Source organism: Pogoniulus pusillus, chromosome 22, assembly GCF_015220805.1.
Source record: "Pogoniulus pusillus isolate bPogPus1 chromosome 22, bPogPus1.pri, whole genome shotgun sequence".
Taxonomy (NCBI): domain Eukaryota; kingdom Metazoa; phylum Chordata; class Aves; order Piciformes; family Lybiidae; genus Pogoniulus; species Pogoniulus pusillus.
The window spans coordinates 21022181-21047154 of NC_087285.1; the positions used below are offsets into that span (position 1 = coordinate 21022181).

The 24974-nt window shown below is 50.4% G+C and overlaps 1 protein-coding gene across 4 annotated transcripts in view; it reads left to right on the forward strand.

The window, feature by feature from the left end:
* KLHL3 (kelch like family member 3) overlaps window positions 1–24974 on the forward strand; it is a 60706-nt gene that overhangs the window by 7151 nt on the left and 28581 nt on the right. For 2 of the 4 annotated variants that reach the window (XM_064162159.1, XM_064162160.1), the window contains exons 2-4: window positions 6886–7002; window positions 11691–11797; window positions 17458–17579. In XM_064162159.1, the coding sequence (XP_064018229.1) occupies window positions 6886–7002; window positions 11691–11797; window positions 17458–17579 (346 nt within the window). Of the gene's footprint in view, window positions 1–6885; window positions 7003–11690; window positions 11798–17457; window positions 17580–24974 lie in introns of those variants that run through there. The other 2 variants (XM_064162162.1, XM_064162161.1) reach the window with 2 other exon arrangements.

Genomic DNA, 24974 nt, shown 5'->3' on the forward strand with positions numbered 1-24974 from the left:
GCCTGTTTCTGTACCTTGGTTCCACGTTTCAACTCAGATCTGTGTCATGCAGATTAGGCCTCCAGTTTTACACTGGTGACTTTGGTGAGAGCAGAATTCCCTCTGGTTTTTCATCTTAACTGCTTTTTCCATTTTTGTAGTCAGTGAGGAACATGCTGTTGGTGCCTGCATCACCTTTGTCTCTGCTCCCAAGCCTGCCTGGACTCAAATAGCCTGATAACTTGCACCTCTGAGTTGTTCAGTGGTATCATGTGCCCACGTCATTGCATGTGGTTAGAAGCAGCCAAGGGCAAGGGGGCTCTAACCTGAGACACTCACACGTGGCAACAAATGCCTACAGGAGGGCTGGGGAGGAACTATTGACAGGGACTTGTAATGACAGAACAAAGGGTAATGGGTTTAAACTGGCAGAGGGGAGGTTCAAACTAGATGTTAGGAAAGGCTCTTTGCAGTGAGGGTGTTGAGACATTGGCACAGATTGCCCAGGGAGGTTGTGGAGCACAGAAGCACCCAATATGAACTTTGATCACATTCTGTGATTCTGTGCTCCACAGCTTCCCTGGAGGTGTTCAGAGCCAGGTTGGATGAGGCCTTGAGCGACCTGTTCTAGTGGGAGGTGTCGCTGCCTATGGCAGAGTGGTTGAAACTGGCTGAGCTCTGAGCTCTCTTCCAACCTAAACCATTCTCTGATTCTATGAAATTATTTCAGGATCTTGATTTGCTTTTACTGTGCTGACAGAGACTTTATGGATAAATTATGTAAAGCCATGAAGTTGGGCATGGTTCTCTGGTTCTGAATTTGGAAGATGTGTTTGAGTTTGAATAGGAGAGCAACTTTGGAGTGTTAGGGTTTATTTTTTTTGGTTAAGGAATTGTAAGGCCTGCATTTTTAACTTTATCTTGGGGGGGGGAGAAATGTTGTAGCTTCTCCATAGTATTAGTTTGCCTTTAAAAGCAAGTGGTATTGTCATATTTGAGTTATTTTGTGTCATTTCCATTACTGTCAGCAAAGACTTTCCTTCTTGGTAGTTCCAGAAGTCTGCTTTTTCCCCTGAGGTCTCCTTTTGAATGAATATCCTTTTGGGGATCTGTTGTATACCAGTTGTGTGGGTTTTTTTTCTCTAAGCTGATGTCTGCATGTTGATGTAGGCACTGAAATAATTCAACACAAGAGGAAAATAATGTTGCTATTAAAAAAAAATACTAATCCTTTTCCATTCTATCTCCTGCTTGTTTTAGTGATAATGTTTCTCTGAAAGCCTCTCAAAATCCATCTCAGTATTTGGCTTCCTTCAGTCACAGATTTCATTGTCACTGCATGGAGACAGATTCAGAAAGGGAGATTTTTATAACTGTGCCATTACACTGATGACTTTTTCTTTCTGTGTCTGACTCCAGGGATAAAACTCTGGTGTGAATGTTTTTGTGCCATGATTTTGGCCTTGATTCTAAGCAGAAAATGGTACCAGTTCAGGTAAAATGAGTTTTCATCTTTCTAAGCCTAAATTAATGCTTTGGTTTCCATTTATCTTAGTAGAAGCATTTAAGTTTTGAACATTTCTAACTGTTGTCTATCAGATCTTTGGCATCTGCCAGATATTTAGGCCAGGGCTGTGTCAAAGCTCTCAGAAAGTGAAGGTGAGCCCTTTGTCAGTGATGAGTGCCTTGTATCCCACAAAGAAGTTCCATAGGCTGTGAACATTTAGTTGCCATGCCATCTGCAGTTACCATGTCACTTTGGGGTTAGTGCAAGAGTACAAAGTGCCCACAGAGCTGTTGGACTGCCTGTGCTGTGGGAGGGCAGGTTGCCAAGCCATGTTGACCATGGCCAACCTTGAGGACTGAAGCTTCATGATGATATGGGACAAGCCCTGTGAGCAGACCTCGGTCTGTGGTGTACAGGCAGATGAGATAGTTTCTCAGAGCCCCCCACCCTGTGATGCACAGCAGCATGAGGCTGGACTGGACATGTCTGGAGTCCTATCATCTCTCCAAGGTGAGAGAGCATGGGGAGAGGGACCTTTGTGGTGCCCACAAAGGTGGGCTGGGAGCTGAGCCTGGCAGCTGTTCTCCCAGAAACATGAGCAGCTCATTCTTCTTTTCTCTGAAGGAAGGCACATTTGAGATCTCCCCCTCCTCCTTTAGGGCAAACTTTTGGCTCCAGTGAAACCAGTGGTAGAACCAATTGTGGCAGAGCTGGGGTTTTTGTTCCTGGGGTTTAGCAGCTCTCTGCACTGCAGAAATCTTGCCAGGGGACAGCTTTGCTCTGAGGAAGGCTTTTATTCTTTCCCGTAATCTACAAAGACATCTGTAATTACTGCTGGTAACTAAGGCAACCCAACTTTATAGCTGATGCATGCATGCAGCAGAGCTAGGGGTTAGGGCTTTTTAGACTACCTTTCTGTTGGTTGGTGTGTGGCAGGAGCTGTGCTGGGAGCCCATGGGTAGCTTGAGCTGAGCCCTGCTGGTGGGGCTGGCAGAGGAGGGGTGCAGTGCAAAGTGGTTGTGATTCACTTTGCTGGCTTGGCTGAGGGCTCTCGCATCAGAGTTTGTTTGTTCTGCTTGGGGACAGCGTTGAAAGGCCACGCGGGAGGTGGCGGTGGGGTTGGTGCTCTCTGAAAGTAAGAGCCTCTTTGCTTATTTTAGGAGAACCCTGCTGTGTCCCTAACGAGGATGTTCATCTGGCCCAGGGAAATTAAATCATGTGTCCATTCGCTCGCTGCACAGCCTCAGACAGCCCAGGAATAGAACAAATTGCTCCTGGCAGCCGTCCTGCGAGTCCCGCTGGTGTGCTAGGACAGCAGCTAGGCAGCAGTGAAGCTGCTGGGGGACAGCCTCTGTGCTCACAGGGTGCAGGGGCTCCAGAGCCTCTGGGTGGTCTCTGCCAGTACCTTTGATCAGAGGACACTGTTCCTCCTTTGGCATGCTCCATTAATAACAGTGTAATGAGCGTAGTAATTTTTAGAGTGGTGGGGATGAAGGCTCAGAACAGGGCTGTGCAGTGCACTGGTTTGGTTTTCTCAGGTCTGGCCTGTGCTTTGTGACAGGTTGCATTTGCTCAGAGCACACAGGTTCTGGCATTTTTCTGTTGGAAATGTGTTGCTGATCACTGAGTGCATGCATGGGGGTGTGAAATCTTCCTCCCAGATAACATCATCCTCTGCCCAGTACTGGCGTGCTGGAAGCTGAATCAGTCTCCAAGATAAGTTAAAGGCTCTTGGCCATTAAGTTTTCCAATGTGTTTCTTAGATGAGTCATTTGGAGAAAGTTGCAATAGCCTACCTTGATTTTTTTAGTGCTAATTTTTAATCAAGTTTTAGAGCAGGCAATCTGCAGCTTTTTCTTCTGGCAAGCTTTTGGCAAGATGTGGAACCAAGCCCTGCTGAGAATGCTGAGGTTGACTTTTAGGATTTGTTTTTTTTCACAAAGTTACTTTTCAGGCTTCTTAGGAAGACCTGATTGAGCTTTTCTAGAAATCTTAAAGCAAGGTGGTGGTTTGGTGGTTTTCTGCTTTTGAAACCCACAGGCAAATATTGGTGGAGTTGAGGCTTTCTGAAGGCTTCTTGATCTGGCATTTACCTTGGGGTTCAGTGAAACTTGCTGTGTCCTTTGAACGTTGGGGCTTCTTTTAGCCAGCAGTGTGCACTTGCAGCCCAGAAAGCCAAGCAGAGCCTGGGCTGCATCAGAAGTGTGGCCAGCAGGGCCAGGGAGGTGATTTTCCCCCTCTACTGTGCTCTGCTGAGACCTCACCTGGAGTACTGCATCCAGCTCTGGAGCTCCCATTATAAGAGGGATGTGGAGATGCTGGAGAGTGTCCAGAGCAGGGCCAGGAGGATGCTCAGAGGCTGCAGCAGCTGTGCTGTGAGCACAGACTGAAAGAGCTGGGGCTGTGCAGGCTGAAGAAGAGGTGACCTTCTTGTGGCCTTCCAGTATCTGAAGGGGGCCTATCAAAGAGCTGGGGAGGGACTTCTTGGTCTCTCAGGGAGTGCCAGGACTAGGAGGAATGGAGCAAAGCTGGAGATGGGTAGGTTCAGCCTGGAGGTGAGGAGGAAGTTGTTGAGCATGAGAGTGGTGAGAGGCTGGCATGGGTTGCCCAGGGAGGTGGTTGAGGCCCCATGGCTGGAGGTGTTTCAGGCCAGGCTGGCTGAGGCTGTGTGCAGCCTGCTCTAGGGTAGGGTGTCCCTGGGCATGGCAGGAGGGTTGGCACTGGCTGCTCCTTGTGGTCCCTTCCACTCCTGACTGATTCTGTGATTCTGTGATTTTTTGCCAGCAGAAAAGTCTGAACACAGTGAATCCTTGGTCCTCAGCCCTGAAGTGCTGGTAAATAAAGCTCACCAGTGTGCTTTTTCATCTTAGAGAATCGCCAGGGGTTCTGTGTGCATCCCCTGGGCCCGGGTCCCATGAGGTCTGTCTTTGCTGATGCTGGAAGCAGTGTCCCGCAGCCATCCAGCTGTGCCGCCCCAGAGCAGTGGCTGCAGCTGTTTCCTGCTGCCGCCTTTTGTTTTCACTTTCTGTTGGTTATTTAGTTTTCTTTCTTCTTCTTGTTTTTGTTTGCTTCCCATCCACGTTTGGACTCTGAAGGCTGAGAGCTCAGTGAAGTCGGTTGTGCTTCCAGAGCCTGTTGTTTTTTGCTCCGTGGCTCCAGCGTGCTGCAAGGACAGATAGAACTGCTCAAAAAGCAAGGATTTACAGGGCGATGTTTAAAGCTGTGGTCACGCTTCACTTGGCCTAAGATTTCAACCAGAGCTTTTGATAGGTAAAGCAGTGTGGCTTAGGTTTATTCTCTGTGTCCTGGAGTGAGGAGACTCCTTTGCTGGGGCACGCAGCCGAGTGTCGCCGCCGCTCTGTGCCCATGAATGCTGCAGGCAGTACGTGCAGCACAGAAGGAGTGAAGCTTCCTTTGGGGACAGAAAGAGTGGTTGTGTTGTTGCCTGGTACCAGGCCCTTGAATGCCAAACACTTAGCAAGAGGCACCCTTCCAGATGAAGTTGTTTCTTTTCCCCTTTTAATTCAGCCATATTAAACTAGTTGGGTGATGGCTGTAAGGCAGTCTGGGAAGCTGTCTCCTTTCCTGGGACGTGTGCTGAGTGATGTTGTGCTCAGCCCTCGTGGCTTCACTTATGACTGGAAATATTTCACTTGCTCAGCAAAGTGAAAGAATTGGGCTTGGCTGGTTTTTGGCATTGAGCTTTGTCTGGGGCACAGAGCTGGAGGCTGCTCAGTATGCAGGGCTGTGCATGCGCTGCATGCAGCTTGGCTGCTGTTTGGAGACTTGCTGCTAGAAGCAGGACTATGCAGCCCACCAAGGACAACTGGAGGGGCAAAGAGCTTTGTGTGGTCTCAAGGGACGTGGTGCTGGTGACAGCTACCTGTCAGGAGCAGGCAGTGGCGGGCTGTAAAGTTCACCAAGGGCTTCACACTATGTGTATACATGAAGGCTGCAAATATGATCCAAGGGCTGGAGAACCTCTCCTTTCTTCTTCATTGAAAGGACTCCCAAACATTGGAACAGGCTGCCCAGGGAGGTGGTTGAATCCCCATGCCTGGAGGTGTTTTGTGTACATGTGGTGCTGAGGGTCATGATTTAGGACTGGACTTGATGATCTTGAAGGTCTTTTCCAACTAGAGCAAGTCCCTAATTCTATGTAATATGTGGATGCTCACACACCTTAGCAGAGGCTGGCAGCCTCATCTGGAGAAGGTTCCTTTCCCACTTTGTAGCCTTTTTCAGCTCTCACTTTCTGGTCACCTGTAAAGCCAGGATGCTGGGCTGCCCAGACTGTTGGTTTAAGCTGATTCAGCTTGTTCTATTGTGATACAAACCCAGCTAAGAAAGGTGGCAGGGAGGAGAGGACAAACATGAAGCTAAAGGAAACTGTCCTTTCCAAAGGCACACTCTAAGGAGGTCTCCAGCTGGGTGCATGATGGTGGTGGGGTTACCTCCTGAGGTCTGCCGTTTGCCTGGGGTTGGCTTTCACCATGGACAGCCTCGATTGACTTGTTAGCCTTTGTTTGCTGGCAGCTTTGAAGGGTGAGCCATGGGTGCAAGTGGAACAGAGACCTAGCTCTAAGTGCTGCCTTCTCACCGAGTGATTTCACACACTTTCAGATGAGGGAGGTGGAGATATTGACCCGATGTCAGCGCTAGATAAAGAGCTGCTGCTCCCAGCAGAGTAATGAGGACGCCTGTGTGCCTCAGGCACCTGTTGGCCTGGTTAAACACAGCATGTAACCGGGTGCATCTGGTTTGGTGTTACCTCTGGAGCTGGTGGCTCTGGTGAGAGTCTGGCTTAATAGTCCTGTCTGTGGGTTTCAGTTGGCACTGAATAGATCTGCTTCTAAAAGGGAAGCAGCCTCTGTAAAGCAAATGCTTTGGAAGCTGTGCAGGGAGGTTTGATTGTCCTTTGCCGCTTGCCTTGATGGAAGGGGATACAAGTCCTGGATTGTGCACTTGGTGATTTTCAGATGGGACACTGCAGATGAAGTTTCCCTTTCTCTGCATGGATGTTGAAGTATCCATGGTGCTCTTGTAGTTCCCAGTGCTGAAGTCTCTTTCTATTCAGTGCAGTAATTGAGTTCTGGCTTGCATTTCAGTTTAACTGCTTTGCTGGCCAGGAGCCTGTAAGGCCAGGCTTTGTCCTCAAGTGCTTGGCACTTCTTGCCTTTCCTTCCCTGCTGGCTGAGTTGTGGGCTGGGTTGGCTGTCAACATCCATGCAGAAGTGCCTGTGTTTTGCGATGCTCTTCATCTGGGGAACCTGAACCAACTAACAAGTCACTCCACACACAATACCCTTGGCTTTACTTTTGTGATGCTTTAAAAACGATTGAGGTTTTTTTTGTTCAAGGTGTCCCTGAATCAAACTTTCTGCACCTTTTGTTTTTAGCATTAAGCAGAGTCCCCGGTCCTCTGAGGCAGCTGAAGATGAAAAGGAGCAGCGCACAGTGACAGTCAACCCCTCTCACATGAGAAAGGCATTCAAGGTCATGAATGAATTACGGAGGTACACTTTTGACTTCATGGGAACCCTCTCTGGTTGAGCAGGAACCTGCTGGTTGGAACAGAAGGGCTTCTGGGAGGCTCAAAACAGAATTCCATGCCATTTTCCTGACAGCTAATGTCTGTGTGTAGGGAGTGAATAAACAAGTAGCAAAAGACAGCTAAAATGCGGTGGATTACTCTTCCCCATCTCACACCTTTCTGTCTTCCCAGCAGAAGGAAGCCAGCTGTGGCTCAAAACCATTATCTAAGCAATAGCCTTCATTTCTAGATGATAATTCATGCAATCTCTTTTCTGTTACTTGGAGCAAATTCATCTGTAAACTATGCTCTTGACTGAGCTAATGGTCTGAAAAGCAAGAATAGAACACTACAGACATTAAGACACCTACACACAATTATAGATCAGAGATTATAGATGTGCTCTTCTTGTTCTCTTTAGCAGCCTCACTCAGTCTGGGCTTAGCACTCCAAAGCAGGGGGTAAAAAAAAATAAATCATCAACTCAGGAAGAATGGCAGCTCTCCACTTGCAAATGTAAAAGTCCTCAGACTGGTTAAGAGAGAACACTTAGGCCTCTTTACACAGCTGCAGGGGTTCAGGGAGACTGGGGGATGAAAACAGCAGAGAACAGAGTCTTGAACTGCTGTCATCACAGCAGCACTGTGGTGGCAGTGGATAAACTCAAGTTCATAGAATCAGTCAAGGTTGGAAGGGACCACAAGGATCAGCCAGTTCCAACCCCCTGCCATGGGCAGGGACACCCTACCCTAGATCAGGCTGGTTATAGCCTCATCCAGCCTGGCCTTAAACAGTGCCAGGGACGGGGCCTCAACCACCTCCCTGGGCAACCCATTCCTAGTTCTCACCACTCTCATGCTGAACAACTTCCTCCTCGCATCCAGTCTGAACTTACCCACCTCTGGCTTTGCTTCATTGTTTCTTGGTTGTTGCTATCCCATGAACTGGAGAGAGGTCCAAGGAACATTTCCCACACCAGTTCTTTTGAGCCCTTCACCCTTCAAATAGAGACTTAGAAATCAATTTTCCAAAGCAATACATGTGTCCTACAGAGGAACCTAGGTGCTGGGCTCCTCAATTCAAGAGAGATGTTGAGGTGCTGGAAGGTGTCCAGAGCAGGGCAGCAAGGCTGGGGAGAGGCCTGGAGCACAGCCCTGTGAGGAGAGGCTGAGGCAGCTGGGGGGGTGCAGCCTGCAGAAGAGGAGGCTCAGGGCAGAGCTCATTGCTGTCTGCAGCTCCCTGAAGGGAGGCTGTAGCCAGGTGGGGTTGGGCTCTTCTGCCAGGCACCCAGCAACAGAACAAGGGGACAGTCTCAAGCTGTGCCAAGGGAGGTCCAGGCTGGATGTTAGGAGGAAGTTGTTGTCAGAGAGAGTGATTGGCATTGGAATGGGCTGCCCAGGGAGGTGGTGGAGTCTCCATCCCTGGAGGTGTTGAAGCCAAGCCTGTCTGGGGCACTTAGTGCCATGGTCTGGTTGATTGGGCAGGGCTGGGTGCTAGGTTGGGCTGGCTGAGCTTGGAGATTTCTTCCAACCTGGTTGATTCTATGATTCTACTCCCTGACTATCTAGATGTATGGTCAAAGCAGGTAGCAGCCTCCTCCTGCATGCTGCAAGTGCTCCAAAGGTTCTGTGATTGCCACCTCTCTTCCTTGGGTTAAGCAGTTTGCTAACAGACACCTTGTTTGGTGCGGAGCAGGACAGGAAATGTCTGCTGCCACAGCTGTCTGATAGGGATTGTTAGTTGCATAGGAACAGAAAATGGAAATATCTTTGCCTTTTACCAATTAGATGAAGCAGGATATGGTTTGCTTTGCCTTTTGAAAATATTTTTATTGGCATCCCTCTAGTCCCTTCTTTGTACTGAAAGCAAAGGATCTGGAAATGAGAGGTTTGTGCTGCTATATTCAGCAGTCTATTGTGCTCCTATTATTCCTTGTTAATTGAAGCATAGTGGGAATAGCTCGAGCTGGACAATGCTGCTTAGTGCCTGTACTTAGCTACATCTAGTACAGTGCTGAAGTCATAAAACACAGAAGACTGAAATCTGCCCTTCAGCACCTGTTTGATGTTGATTTTTTTTGTCTTCTGGGTGCTCCTTTTTGTCAGCTCTTGCTGCTGCTCTGGAATTTACAGTTCTCATGTATTGTGTGATTTGTTGAATTGTCCATAATCAGTGTTAACAGCTACCTTCAATAACAGTGCATCCACTTGAGTCCATCCAGAGATCTCATACAGAGGATCCAGAAACATTTTGTTGAGACTTCTATTAATAGGTTAATGTTGCTTGCTGGAAATGTTAAGCTTTTAAATGTAGATAAAATTAATTTCATGAGTGGTACTTCAGATAACTGGATTCCAAAGAGGAACTGAACAGAGCCTCTTTTACATCAGCTGAAGGAAATGAAGCTTTCATAAAGAGGCTGTTAAAAAGCAGCCCACATTGCTATCACCCCTTCCTAACTGGAGTGAGCGTAGAGCACAGACTCCCAGTTCCTACTCTCTGCCTATTTTCCAGCTATAACCACCCAGTTCACAGGTGTTTTGTTCTTGTGTTTCAAGCCCCAGCAGTGCTACAGGATGGGGACAGAGTGGCTGGAAAGCAGCCAGGCAGAGAGGGACCTGGGAGTGCTGGTAGAGAGGAAATGAAGATGAGGCAGCAGTGTGCCCAGGTGGGCAGGAGAGCCAATGGCATCCTGGGCTGGCTCAGGAGCAGTGTGGGCAGCAGGACAAGGGAGGTTCTTCTGCCCCTGTGCTCAGCACTGCTCAGGCCACACCTTGAGTGCTGTGTCCAGTTCTGGACTCCTCAATTCAAGAGAGATGTTGAGGTGCTGGAAGGTGTTGAGAGCAGGGCAGCAAGGCTGGGGAGTGGCCTGGAGCACAGCCCTGTGAGGAGAGGCTGAGGGAGCTGGGGGGGTGCAGCCTGCAGCAGAGGAGGCTCAGGGCAGAGCTCATTGCTGTGTGCAGCTACCTGCAGGGAGGCTGTAGCCAGGTGGGGTTGGGCTCTGCTGCCAGGCAAGCAGCAACAGAAGAAGGGGACACAGCCTCAAGTTGTGGCAGGGCAGGTCTAGGCTGGATGTTAGGAGGAAGTTGTTGTCAGAGAGAGTGATTGGCATTGGAATGGGCTGCCCAGGGAGGTGGTGGAGTCGCTGTCCCTGGAGGTGTTGAAGCCAAGCCTGGCTGGGGCACTTAGTGCCATGGTGTGGTTGGTTGGGCAGGGCTGGGTGCTAGGTTGGACTGGCTGAGGTTGGAGCTCTCTTTCAGCCTGGTTGATTCTATGAACAGATGGAGGACATTGATGTAGTCCATAGAAACTCTGTGTGTGTTTGATGCAGTTTGCTAAAGACAAAGTGCACCTGGTGATAAGCACTTCTGGGAAGAGGACATCTAGATTTACAGACCCTGATCCTTCTCCAAGCTTGACATTTGGAAAGAGCTCCCTTATTTTGCATTTGTATGCTCAAACAGCTTAAACCCAACTTATTGAGAGGCTGAGCACTCCTAGCCACTGAGCATCTCTGAAGCCTCGTGCAAACATTAACTAATGAATCCTCCAAGGACGTGTGTGGGGCTAGTCAGAAAGGTCACTGCTTAATGAAGTGACTTTTCTGAAGCCCTTCAGTGAGTCAGTGGGGAGCTCAGAAGTTTTTTGATTTGTTTGGAAGCCTGTGCTTTTGTCTAAGTGGCTCAATCCCAGGCTAATTGATGTGGCCCATGGGTAAACTCCAGTGACTGGCATCTCACTGAGGCAATCTTTGTGCTGGTCAGTGCCAGGAGTTGTGTTTTCTGATGGTCATGTTCTTGAAGGCCAAAGAGGCAAAGAACAGAAATAACTTAATTTTTCCGCTCTACCTTTCCTCTATGGGAAGGTGACGAGGAGAGGCTGAGGGAGCTGGGGGTGTGCAGCCTGCAGCAGAGGAGGCTCAGGGCAGAGCTCATTGCTGTCTGCAGCTCCCTGAAGGGAGGTTGTAGCCAGGTGGGGTTGGGCTCTGCTGCCAGACAACCAGCAACAGAACAAGGGGACACAGTCTCCAGTTGTGCCAGGGGAGGTCTAGGCTGGATGTTAGGAGGAAGTTGTTGGCAGAGAGAGTGATTGGCATTGGAATGGGCTGCCCAGGAGGTGGTGGAGTGGCTGTGCCTGGAGGTGTTGAAGCCAAGCCTGGCTGGGGCACTTAGTGCCATGGTCTGGTTGCTTGGCCAGGGCTGGGTGCTAGGTTGGGCTGGCTGAGCTTGGAGATCTCTTTCAACCTGATTGATTCTATGATTCTGTTTCTTGTTTTGTAGCTCTATTAGAGCTTGGCTGCAGGTAGTGCCCAAACTCTTAGGCTCTTTTGTGCCTTCTCCAAGCTCTATTTGTTTGAGAGGTGTAAGGAGCCCCTTACCCATCTGTTCTTTGGGCATGTCTAGTTTGACTTCCAGATGCTTCTGTTCCCTGGGAAATGCAGAATCACAGCAGAGCTGCAGCACGGGGAGGGTTCAGGATTGGCTTTGCAGGCAGGCGTTGATAGGAGCTGGTAGCTGGAGGATTAGAGGACCTTCCACTTGGATTTGGCAGAAGCTCAGAACCTTTAGCTGTAATGTTGGGTTATCTGCTTACTTTTTCAGGCTAGACTGATGTAGCCTTGTGCCTGAGCAGAGTTCTGAAATGATCTTTTCCCTTCCTGGTGTCTTCCAGCAAGCGGCTCCTCTGCGACGTGGTGATTGTGGCTGAAACTGTGGAGATGGAAGCTCACCGCGTGGTGCTTGCAGCCTGCAGCCCTTACTTCTGTGCCATGTTTACAGGTACTTCTCCTGACACCAGCCACTGCACCTGTGTCCAGAGGGGCATTGTCACCTCAGAGGTTGGGTCTCTGGCAGGAGCTGCAGCACAGCCTGTGGGGAAGGAGGTTGTTTGGGAGAGTGCAGTTAGCTCTGCGGTTTGCTGCAGCTGCTGTGGATGATGCTGGTCATCCTTGGCTAAGTCTTTGAGGTTTGCTGTGTGATTGTATGGGTGTGGGGTGAGTGGGTGGCATATGAACCACAGCAAGGTTACTCTGAGGTTTGGCTCACTGCTCTTTGGTTTGGTGAGGGTATTTTTCTCCTCTTTAACAAGACCTTGGGTCACAAAAATACATCATTAACATCGAGCATGTGTGCAGTGCCCTGAACGTTCACAGTGCACATCAAAGAAGTTGCTGGCACAGGAGTTGTGGTTTGAAGGCTCAGCTCTGCCAAGGCTGATTTACAGCCATGGATGTTTAATCTCCCATGGCACTTTTGGCTCAGCCTTGTGCTCTCTGGCCCAGCATGCTCCAGCAGCCCTGCCTTGCTGCTGTGTTTTGGTACTGGCAGATGCAACCTCGGTGTGAAGAGACGAGGATAAAATTCCTGCCCTGATCCTTTGATGCCTGTAGCAGCTGCCCTATGGAGGGATAGCAAAGAAAGCCCTGCCAATCCAAAGGCAGGGGAGAGACCAGCTCATTTAAGTAACTGTAGTAAAAGTTAGTCTGGTCAGAAGCTCCTTAGCTTCCTTCCTTTGCCTGGCCCTGTTTTCCAGGCTAAGAACTGTCTTAACCAAATGGGAAGAAAATGATTGTGTGCTCCAGGGAAGGTTTTCTCCTTTTTTCCCCTATATCCCTAAGCTTCAGCATAAATGAGGTTTGGGAGTTTTGCCCCTGTTTGGCCTGTGGTCTAGCAGTGGTTTCTTAATTTCAAAGGCCTTGAGATTAGACCTTGTTTTGTTTGCTTTACTGGAAGCAAAGATGGCATTTGCCAGGAAAAAGAGCTTGTTGTTTACCATCTGTAATGGAGGGGGAGAGAAAAGCACCTCAGGTGTTAGCAGGTGTCTGGAGGTGAGACAGGATGTGAGGCTTGCCAGGGTGCTCTCATCAGCGTGGTGAGCTAAGGTGGAGAGCATTTGTGTGCTGCAGAGCAGTGGTGCTGCACCATGGCAGCAGCTGTTGGCCGTGGTGGTGAGGCAGAGGAGCAGAAGCTGCTCAGAGGCAGCAAACTGCATGGAGTTCCTCGAGGAGGACTCTGGACCTTGTGCTGCTCGTTCCCAAGAAGAGGCCTGAAAGATAACAAGTCTTGGAAAAATCCTGTGAGCCTTAGAGGTCACCTGAGGGGGAAGGTGGTGGTGAGGGGCTGCTCATGTTTCCATGCAGGAATTCTCTGGGCCGTGTAATCCCTGCTGCCACGAGTTAAACAGTAATCAGCTAACCGCCGTCATGTGGCCGGCTCGGCAGCTTCCCCGGGCTCCCTGACAGCCTTGGCAGCCCCTGGTGCCCTCCCTGTGACGTGTCCCCGGGGGCAGCAGGTTGAGCAAAGACCATTTCTCCCTCAGATTTGTTTCTCTGGCCAGTCCCAAGTCTCTAAGGTCTGGAAGGCCCTTTTGCAGCAGCTGAAAGTGTGATCTGGAAGTGCCCAGAGAAGGGCAGCAAGGCTGGGGAGGGGCCTGGAGCACAGCCCTGTGAGGAGAGGCTGAGGGAGCTGGGGGTGTGCAGCCTGCAGCAGAGGAGGCTCAGGGCAGAGCTCATTGGTGGCTACAGCTGCCTGAAGGGAGGCTGTAGCCAGGTGGGGTTGGGCTCTTCTGCCAGGCAAGCAGCAACAGAACAAGGGGACACAGTCTCCAGTTGAGCCAGAGGAGTTTCAGGCTGGATGTTGTTAGGAAGTTGTTGTCAGAGAGAGTGATTGGCATTGGAATGGGCTGCCCAGGGAGGTGGTGGAGTTGCTGTGCCTGGAGGTGTTGAAGCCAAGCCTGGCTGGGGCACTTAGTGCCATGGTCTGGTTGCTTGGCCAGGGCTGGGCGCTAGGTTGGGCTGGCTGAGCTTGGAGGTCTCTTCCAACCTGCTTGATTCTATGATTCTATGATCTCCTTGTAGCCATTGGGTGTTCTGCTCTTTGGAGTGGGACATTAAAATCACAGCTTGGGCACTGGCTGCCAGGTTTAGCTGGGGGGAGGTTGTGCTGCACATCAGCAGCTGGGAGCAGCAGCACACGTGGATCTTGCAGAGCTGTGCAGGAGCTGCTTGTGCACTCTGAGGCCCTGTGGGAGGAGCTGCTTTCTGGAGGAGCACCGGAGGAGCTGGAAGGGTCTGACTTTTTAAAGCATTTTGGATGGTGCCTGATGTCTGCTGACACCATTCTGTGGGGATAATTTGGGACAGCAGTTTCTATCCAGAGAAGAAAACACAATCATTTCAGGGAGGATGATGGACACTGCAGTGGTGCTGCTAGGGCTGCTCCTGTGAGATATCTGAGGGAAGTTCAGAAGTGCTGAGAGAGGAAGCACCCACACAGAAGCCTCCCCTGCAGGTTTCAAATGTTGCTTCCAAGTGCTTGCCCAGTGCAGGAGAGGCAGTGGTTTTATCTGATGCATTTGTATTCTGCAGCACATCTCTGACTTGAGAAAGGAGCTGTTGCTGTGCCCTGGGAAGCCACTCTGGAGTGCAGTGTGTAGGAGGGAGGGCAGGCTGCTCTGCTGGGTAAACAAGGCACTGCTGCAGTTTTGACTGCAGTTTGTCTTGTGACTAAGCAGGAGAGCTTTGCTCTCTGCCCTCACGAGCAGAGGGGAGTGGGGAAAGCACCACTGGGTGTTGAGTGTGGCTCATGAGGGGCTTGCCATCAGGAGAGGCTGGAGTCTGCTGTCTGTGCTCTAGACAAGATCTGTTTGGAACCACTCTGCCTGTTCTGCTTGCCTTTGCTCCCCCCTGCCCTGTTCCTCGTGGATGTGAGATGATGCCAGTGGCTTGAATTATTCTGTACTTAAGATACCAGGTAAAGTTCAAGTCTGATTTATGAAAGACATCTTAGGGGTTATGTTTTCTGGGCTTTGAGGTGTGTGTATTTCTGAAGGACCATGAGCAGATCTGCCTTAGCTGACCCCACCCTTCAGCTGCCCACAGCCATGCTTTGGAGGCTGTGTATGCCTCGTCTGTGCTTGGAGGAGATGCCAGCTTCCTGCCTGCTCCTGGTCTGCATCAGCCCCTGCCTTGGTTCATTTGTGATGTCTTCAGGTTCTTCCTCACTCTGCAGCATTAGAGGCATGGCCAGAGCAGCACCCTCTGGCAGGTGCTTGATCGCACCTGTGTGGCAGGAGAGGTCAGATCCCATCTGCCTGCGAGGCGCAGCATGAGACTCTCCTTTCTGATCGGGTGCTGTTGCTAGAGCAGAGGCAGTGAAGGCTGCTAGCAGGCAGGGCTGGCAGCTTGCTGGTGGGTGTGGAAGCCCACACAGCTTTTATTTTTGTTGCCCATGTCACATGAACACCACAAAGACAGATGATGCTGTTGGATCGCTCCCTCCAAGCTATTTCTGCTCTGATCTCCAGGTGCATGCATCTGAGCCTTCCCTCTGCCCCACAGCTCCCAGCAAAGGCTGCAGGGCTCTGGCAGCTCCAGCTGCTCTGCTTGCTCCTCACTGTGGGGTTTGGCTGGTGCTCCTTACAGGCACCTCCAGCTCCATCTAGGCTAATGGGAGCTGGCCTGTTCTTAGAAGCCCCTTTTTATCTCTGCAGATACTTTCTTTGGGAGAGGAAGTGTGTGAAAGAGATGACATTTATTTTGTCAGTTAAAAAGTCCTGTTTGCTTTGAAGGCCTCCCAAATGTAGGTTGTTTCTCCCTTTGTACTCACAGGTTTGTGTTCATGGCCTTCTCTGAAGAGTATTTGGCACAAATATTATTTTACTCTGCATCCCTTGGGATGTTTTTAGCTCTATTAATACTTAATGGTCTGATCCCACTCCTGGTTTTTACCATCTTATTAGCATAAGTGAAGCTCACAAAGTTCCTTTTCCAGCATCCAGATTTTGCTCAGCCTTGGTCCTCCCCATTAGCATCTGACTCTGTGCACTTGGTGTGCCTGGCCACATTGTGTTGCACGTTGTACAGAGATGTAGGCTGTAATTACTTCTCCCCTGGGCTGCAGGAACTATTTTTCACTTAATCTCCCAGCAGCCCTGAGTCACCAGATTTCTCAGAGTAGTGATTATTCACAGGCAGGTTTAAGAGCTGCCACCTCTTCACCCTGCCCTTTGCTTAGCTGCTTTGTTTCTCTTATCTCTCTCTTTCCGCTTGGGAATTTTGTTCTTTCTTGTCTGTGGTTCCTCAAGATTGTGGTGATTAAAAGCTGGATGAGGTCACTCTGTATGTGGACACTGGGAGGGCCCTGGAGAGTCCTTTCTCTTGCTCCCCACAGCATGCTTTAGCTCCTGTGATGTGCTCCTGTTACGCACTGGGTGCGTGCCTGTGGCACTTGCACAGCACTGGCCACGACAGCAATATGAGAGAGATGTGGAGGTGCTGGAGTGGGTCCAGAGGAGGGCAACGAAGCTGGGGAAGGGCCTGGAGAATGAATCTTACAAGGAGCAACTGAGGGAGCTGGGAATGGTTAGTTTGAGTAAGAGGAGGCTGAGGGCAGACCTCGTTGTCTACAGCTACGTGAAGGGTCAGATGAATGGCCTCAAGCTGAGGCTGGGGAGGTTTAGGTTGGACATTAGGAAAAAAGTTTTTCATGGAGAGAGTGGTCAGGGACTGGAATGAGCTGCCCAGGGAGGTGCTGGAGTCACCCAGGCTGGATGTGTTTCAGGGTGGTTTGGATGTGGTGCTCAGAGCTATGGTTTAAGGGGAGTCTTGAGTGGGATTCTAGGTTGGACTTGGTACTCCTGAGGAGCTTTGCCAACCTGCCTGTGTCTGTGATGTGGAGGGTGAACATGAAGCACCAGTTCATACCATCAGAGAATGGTTTGAGTGGGGAGAGAATTTAAAGATCACCTAGTTCCAGCCCCTCTGCCACAGGCAGAGACACCTTCCACTACACCAGGTTGCTTAAAGCAACTTACCTTACCGTGTGCTGAGACATGGTTCAAACTGGGCTGATTGTTTAGCTCCTCTGTGTGTTTGAGTGCAGGTGGATGATGGCAGGTGCTCTTCTGGCAAGAAGCTGAGCACATTATGTTGACTGACTTCTTTTACACCAGCATCTTCAAACGCTGAGATGGTTTTGAGGTGGCTTTAGGAAGCTCCTGGAAATCTTGCTGGGTTGTCCTTTGAGGACTGGGGATCTGGGGAGGGACTTTTTAGACTCTCAGGGAGTGACAGCACTGGGGGGAATGGAGCAAAGCTGGAAGTGGGTAGGTTCAGGCTGGATGTGAGGAGGAAGTTGTTCACCATGAGGGTGGTGAGAGGCCGGAATGGGCTGCCCAGGGAGGTGGTTGAGGCCCCATAGCTGGAGGTGTTTCAGGCCAGGCTGGCTGAGGCTGTGTGCAGCCTGCTCTAGGGTAGGGTGTTTGTGCCCGTGGCAGGGGGGTTGGAACTGGCTGCTCCTTGTGGTCCTCTCCAACCCTGACTGATTCTATGACAGTGCTGGGGCAGTCTTTTAGTCAGATACAAGGAGGATGTTCTGGATGTCTGGGGAGCAAGGGCTGGCAAAGCAACCTCTAATTGTCCTTTTGAAATGACTTTCAGGAGACATGTCTGAGAGCAAAGCCAAGAAGATTGAGATAAAAGACGTTGATGGGCAGACCCTGAGGAAGCTGATTGATTACATCTACACCGCTGAGATCGAGGTCACAGAAGAGAATGTGCAGGTAGGTTTGGTTCAGCAGCTCTTGTGGAGACCCGGGTGAAAAGCTTGAAACTCAAAGGCACAGGTCTTTTGAGGGTGAGTGATCTCTTCAGGCTGCACAAAGGAAAAGGTCGAGCTTGCAAAGAGCTCCTTGCAGCCTGTGTTTGGTCTGGAGGCACTTTGCTGCCTTCCCAGCGCTTCAGTCATGTTGCCTTTCGCTTTTGTGTGGGGCTTTTGTGACAAGAGCAGGCCTCTGCCTTCCAAGAAGCTGTGCTGCCTTGTGGGTCAGTCTGTCGGAGGTCAGAGCAGACTCAAACAAGCAGCAAGTCCAACGTTGTTTTGAGGTCGTGGCAGTGGAATCTGGCTGCTAGTTTTTAAATTCCTCTGGGTTGTTTGGCAAAGCTTGGAGTGGAATCTGTGGCTCAGGGGAGGGCATTCTGCCTGGTGGTGTGCCTGTGTGCTCTCAGCCGTGTGTTTCTTTGAGGTAAATATTTGTCCAGCAGTGGGTAGAGTAATTGAAAGGCAGCCTACAGATAAAACAGGATGCTCAGGAAGAGAGTGTTTTGCTGTGGCTGCTGGTAGGGCTTTTCCTTGGGCTCCACTGGTGTTTGTGGGAAGAAGATAGCTGTGCACTGAGGCACTCATTTCCAGGAGGGATGCTGGCAGCTCCTGTGTGGATGTACTTCTCCGTTGCTCTCCATCTTTGCTCACAAGAGGCAGCCTGAGCCTGTTGTCTTCCTCCCTGTGACTTGAATGATGGTCAGGGTAAAAAGCCTGCCCCTGTGATGCTGGGGAGTGGCAGTGTTGCTGCAGGTGTTCTGGTGAATGTCGTTGACCTAATTTAAGATGGCAAATTTGGATTGGTTCTGCTTGAAAGGGAGGTTCTTGCCGTGGGTAGGACATGCTCTTCTGCTCCAGTCCCTCATGAAGGGTGTGGGTTCTTGCTGACCTGTCTCTTGCTGTAGGAACTTGGACAAAACCCTGAGCAGTGGCCACCCCACAGTCTGAGCCTTGTGCCATCCTTTGTCACCTCAGTCTGTGGGTGCCTTATCTGGCCCCTTTTGCCCTCTGTTTATGCACGCTTGACTTTCTGGCATGCTGTCAGCCTGGCAGCTGTCGTGTTGGTAGGACCCTGGTTGCCCAGCAAGTGAGGAGACATTCAAGGTGCCATTGCAGCAAAGCAGCTGAGGCTCAGGCCCAGCTGTGGGTCACCTGGACCAGCTGTCTGCAGGTGCTTAATTGCAGCATACAGTCAGGATCATCAGGAGGTAAGACACATTGGTGCTGGGGTGGAGTGCCTTGGACCTTTGAGATCTTCTGTTGCTGGAGGAGCAATGACATTTACAAACTCTCAGGCTGGTCCCTTTTCCTGTGGGAAACGTGGAGACTACATCCACATACTTTCTGCAGTGGCTGCTTTGCTTGCACGCTGCTGGTGGTGAGGTGGCCCAGGAGCACCCACTCGGCACGGGGGACTTGCTGAGCTCAGGATGCCATCTGGTGTGCTTTGGATGAAGCTTGCTCCAAGCGACTGTGCATGCTCTGCCTGTTTCCTCATGAGAGCATTTCAGTGCTGGGGTGCAGCTGCACCTGGGTGTCAGCAGCTGGAGAGCCAGCTCCAGCCTGCTCTGTTGGCAGTGCAGGCCTGCCCAGGAGGGCTGTGAAGAAGTCCAGACGTTCCCTTTTCTGAGCAGCCAGAAAGCCCTAACCAAACCCTGCCTTCTGTGGCCTGTGGCCTACAAAGAGTTAAATTAAGAGTTCTCTCTGTATTTAAACTTCCATCTCTCAGACAGTGAGATAAAAAAAGAGTAAGGCTGCTGCTTACTAAGGCTTGGGCATGGTGTTTTTACCCCAGTCTGGTAAAGCAGGTCCTTTAACTACAGGATTTATTTAAATAACCACTCTGTGAATAACTCTTTAGGCTGGAAGCAAATTAATTCAAGGGAGCTAAGAAATGAAGCTGATGGAAAGCAAGATTAATGACTGATTTAAATTTTATTACATGTTAAAAATGTCCATGCTGAAAATGTTTGATGGGATTGAATAGAACTCTTGGATGAAACCAACAGAAAGTTGAGAGAGAAATTTCCAGGCTGTCTCTGGATGTTTTAGCCCTGATCAGAATGCTGTGAAGAGACGAAGGAGCCACAGGAAGGAAAGGCTACAGAGAGGAACATTCTGTGATTGTCTGGGAGGGTTCTCCTCAGTGAAGGCAAACAACAAGAAGTACAAAATGGGGAGCCCCTTGCAGTCCCTGGTTTGGATTAGCAATGCCAGTCTGAGGAAGAAGTGAGCAGGTTTGATGCCTTGCATCACCCCCTTCTGCTGCACAGCTTTGTGTCAGGCATCCAGCTGGAAGGGTGCCTCAGGAGAGGCTGTGTGGTGATGTTTTAGCAATGTTCTTTCACAGCCTTGCTGAAGCATGGTGGGACTTGCTCTTCCCAGCAGGAATCTCTGAGCTCTTCGATCACCATGTTATGCATTCTGATTTTCTAGTAAGGAAAGGCTGCATTTTGAAAAGCAGTTTTTCCTCCCAGACTTCAGCAGCTGGAAGGAGCAGGTTTTGGGTATAGGTGCCAGGTAATTCCTTCACAGAAACTGTAAGAAAAGAGATTTCCTAAGTGGCATTAACTGAGCAGCTGCAGCCAAGCTACCAAAAAGGTGTGAATAGATGAGACAGTATCTTGTCAGTGGGCAAAATAAAATGAGTAGAATTGGAATGAGAAGAAGATGAGCAGCAGAGGTAACACGGAGTGTGTGAATGAGTGTTCTCAAGAGTGCCTGAATGCTGCAAATAATGGGACCTGTCCTTTTTCTTCTGCAGGCCTGGTGTGCTGCTCAGGAAGTGAGACTTTCTGAGCACTTCTTTTTCTAGCTGATTGTCATTTCATTGCACGAAGTGGGGCTTGTTTTGTTCTCTTCAGTAAGGAAGGATGTGTGTGTGTGGAGCCAAGCCTGGACAGTCAGTTCCAGTCATCACTGATGTAGTGACTTACCGGAAAGGTTCATCCAATTCCTCCTCAAGAGTGTGTCCCAAGTGTGCTGGTGGAGGGGATTTTCAGTCCTGGCCCCATGAGGGAGAGCACTGAGGCCACGTGGGGGTGAATATTCTCTTCTGACTCCTTTGGTGAGGGGCATGTGTGGGTGAGAACTGCCCCAACAAAAGCTGGCCTGCTTTGTGTGTTGGAATTCAGCTTTAGAGGCAGATTTCAAGGAGATATGGATGCAGTAGTAGGAGGGCTCAGAGATCATAGATCAACCAGGTTGGGAGAGACCTCCAAGATCATCCAGCCCAACCTAGCACCCGGTCCTGTAACTAGACCATGGCACTAAGTAACCCATCCAGGCTTTGCTTCAACACCTCCAGGGATGGAGACTCCACCACCTCCCTGGGCAGCCCATTCCAATGCCAATCACTCTCTCTGCCAGCAACTTCCTCCTAACATCCAGCCTGGACCTCCCTTGGCACAGCTTGAGACTGTGTCCCCTTGTTCTTTTGCTGGGTGCCTGGCAGCAGAGCCCAACCCCACCTGGCTCCAACCTCCCTTCAGGTAGTTGCAGACAGCAATGAGCTCTGCCCTGAGCCTCCTCTGCTGCAGGCTGCACACCCCCAGCTCCCTCAGCCTCTCCTCACAGGGCTGTGCTCCAGGCCCCTCCCCAGCCTTGCTGCCCTTCTCCAAGCACTTTCCAGCACCTCAACATCTCTCTTGAGTTGAGCAGCCCAGAACTGGACACAGCACTCAAGGTGTGGCCTGAGCAGTGCTGAGCAGAGGGGAACAAGAACCTCCCTTGTCCTGCTGCCCACACTCCTCCTGAGCCAGCCCAGGATGCCACTGGCTCTGCTGCCCACCTGGGCACTGCTGCCTCATCTTCATCTCCTCTCTACCAGCACCCCCAGCTCCCTTTCTGCCTGGCTGCTCTCAGCCACTCTGTCCCCAGCCTGTAGTGCTGCCTGGGGTTGTTGTGGCCACAGTGTAGAACCCTGCATTTGGCCTTGTTAAATCTCATCCCATTGGATGAGGGATTATAGAGAGGCTTCTGTACTGAGCAGTGTTTTGCCCCTGAACGCACATTTGGAATTTAACCTCCCACTTCTTTGGGAAGCATGGAGCAGAGGAACAATTCCTGTCTTCATTGCAGTTGTGCTGTAGTCTCAGGAAAATCCATCCTGAGAGTTCTGCCTTCTGGTTTTCCTCTTCTGTTGCACCCTCCATCAAGGTTGGCTGTAAAGGTTCGTATGCATGACAAGAAGATGTTTCTTGATTGAAGGTGAAGGTTGTTAAATTCATGTGGAAGAAAGTTGTGCTGTGCAGTTTGTGGAGGTGAGGGAAACTGAACTGAGTGACTTGGGGAAGTAGAAGCATAGAATGGTTTAGGTTGGAAGGGACCTCAAAGCTCAGCCAGTTCAAACCCCCTGCCATAGGCAGGGACACCTCCCACTAGAACAGGTTGCTCAAGGTTTCATCCAACCTGGCCTTGAACACCTCCTGGGAGGTTGTGGAGCACAGAATCACCCAATGTGATCTTTGATCACATTGGATGATTCTGTGCTCCACAACCTCCCTGGGCAACCTGTGCCAGTGTCTCACCACCCTCACTGCAAAGAACTTCTTCCTAACATCTAGTTTGAATCTCCCCTCTGCCAGTTTAAACTCGTTACTCCTTGTCCTGTCATTACCAGACCTTGTCAGTAGTCCCTCTCCAGCCTTCCTGGAGCCCCCTTCAGATCCTGGAAGGCCACTCCAAGGTCTCCTCCAAACCTTCTCTTCTCCAGGCTGCAGAGCCCAAACTCTCTCAGCCTGTCCTCAGAGCAGAGCTGCTGCAGCCCTCTCAGCATCTTGGTGGCCTCCTCTGGACTGGCTCCAACAGTTCCATGTCCTACTTTGTGTTGGGGGCTCCAGAAGTGAACACGGTAGAAGGATGCTTGTGTGCAGCTCTGGCTGGCTTCAACAGAAGGCCTATGCACATGTCAAAGCAAGCAGAGAGCTCTTTGCCCCTTACCTGTCCAGAGCAGTTGGCTGTTTAACAGATCATCCCTTGAGCTCTGCAGTGAAGTCTTTGATTTTGCAGCTGATCTCTCAATTCCCAGCACTCATATCAAACCTGCCTGCTCAGAGGAGAGTGAGGAGAGCAAAATCTGGCACTGGAGCAGAGGCTCAACACAGTGCCCTTGAGCAGAGCTGCATGAAGAGGAGATTTGGGAGGAGGCCTCTACTTTTCCTAGGTGCTCCTGAGAGAAAACCAGGTTCTGTGGCTACAGACAGCGACTATTGACCCTCCTCAGCCTGTCCCACCCATCCTTACTGATGGCACTTGAGGACTTGCAGGCAGCCTGAGAGTCACCCTCCCAATGAAGAAAGTCATGGCCCTTAGAGGTATAATGATTTCTTGGGAGCAGTCCTGTTTAACCTGATTTCACAGTTGCATTCTTGGACAGGAGCTGCATTGTAGCAGGTGTGGTGTGATGTGGCCTTGTATGCTGCCAGGGTTCCAAATGTGGCTCATCTGCAGAGAGAAATCTGAGCTGAGCTGTCTGGGAGAAGCAGATATTGAAAGTGTCAGCTCTGTGGAGTAATTGTAATAAAAAATGGCCTGGAAAAGGAGGTAAAAAGCCTTGCTAGGAGCTGTAGCACTTCCTTTTCTGAAGTGTGCTTCTGCATCTCTCTGCCTTTCCCTAGAGAGTTAGGGCTTCACAAGAAGGAAGCAGAGTATCCATGACAGATGCAGTTTTGATGATAAGGGGGTGATAAGTGGGTCACTTCATCTCCCTTCCTGTGCTTCACTCCAAAAGCAAGCCCAGGCTGAGGCAGAGGCTTTCAGCTCAGCTTTCGGAGCTGTCTTCTTCAAAGAGAGAGTGATTGGCATTGGAATGGGCTGCCCAGGGAGGTGGTGGAGTCACTGTCCCTGGAGGTGTTCAAGAATAGCCTGTCTGGGGCACTTAGTGCCATGGTCTGGTTGGTTGGGCAGGGCTGGGTGCTAGGTTGGACTGGATGAGCTTGGAGCTCTCTTCCAACCTGGCTGATTCTATGATTCTTTGATTGAGCAAATGTTCCTCCTGGCCACGCTCTGCCCTCCCTGGAGTGCTGGAGAGCCCTGACCAACAGCAGAGCTGATTCTCTAGAGGGCTGCAGCCATTGGGAGCCCTTCCAAGGCCTGTGGAGAGTCTTTTAAATCAAATTGGCCCAATAGAAGCATGAGGAGAAACTTGTGGCCCTGGCAGCAGGGGACTCTGCTGTGGTTTTATCCCACCGTTTAACCAAGGGGTGGTGTGTCTGTTCCATGTGGTCAAACTGGAGAAGGTAGATCAGGAGGGAAGGTACCAGCTGCTCCCCTGTTTTCTTGCTCACCTCTGTATTCCTTGAATGCTTGTTCCTGGAGAGGTTTTGTGGCTGCCTGACCCTGTCCCACACGCTTTTGCTGAGCTATTTTATCCCAGGTGGAGCATTTAGCTAAAAGCAGCATTATTTACCCTCTGTGCTGCTGGCAGCAATTGGGGAATGATAAAGCCTAATTGCCTGCCTTGCACTGCAAAGCCACATTAGGGTCATGTAGTTTTATCTCCACTACTTGTGCAGTTTAGAGGCATTTATTTAAGACTGAGTATTTAACCTGCCGTGCAGGCACACACTCTGCTTGTTTCTCTGGTCACAGATTCCCCTGGGAGCATGCCCGGGAGCTGTCTCCCTCTTTGGGCAGATGCACGATCCCAGCTGTGGCCCTGGATGTGCTGCTGAGGGATTACAGCCAGGACTTGTGTTTGGCTTCCAATTGGGCTAAGTTGCCAAAGCTGCTTAGAAGCTTTAATGCATCCCTGCCCTGGGGAAATGTTCTCCTGGTTTTGCAGAGGAGGAATGGGTTAACTTTTGGCCGAGGTTACCTGGAAGGCTGTGTCAGAGCAGAGAACTAACCCCAGCCTCTGCAGTCCTGCCTGTTCAGTGAGGCTCAGAGCAACAGAGAACACTTTGGGCTGAGAGGTGTCCCTGGTTCGGAGACATGGAGGGTTTGTGGAAGTGTTTAATGGCACAGGCAGTGCTGTGTCGGGCTGCACAGTGAGAGGGCACAGCTGCTGGGCTAGATGGCTTTGGCCATGTCTATAAACACACATACACTGCAGAAAAGGCTCTGGACACAGCAAGGAAATCAGTCTCTGTAGTAACAGCAGATGTTTTTGATGCAGCCTCTGGAGCCTGCTGGGTTTTGGTAGGGAGACTGATCTGGTGGAGAAGCCTCCTCTGTAAATCATTTGCAGCGGTTGCAGTTCAAATCTTGAGCACCAAATCAGACCCCAGCAAGTAACTGGCCTGGATATTAATGGGGCTGCAGTTTGGTGCTGCTGCACGTTTAGGCAGGGCATTTCCTCTTGTTATTTCCAAAGGAAACAGACTTTGTGCTAGCGGATATCCTCTGCTTGCTTTTT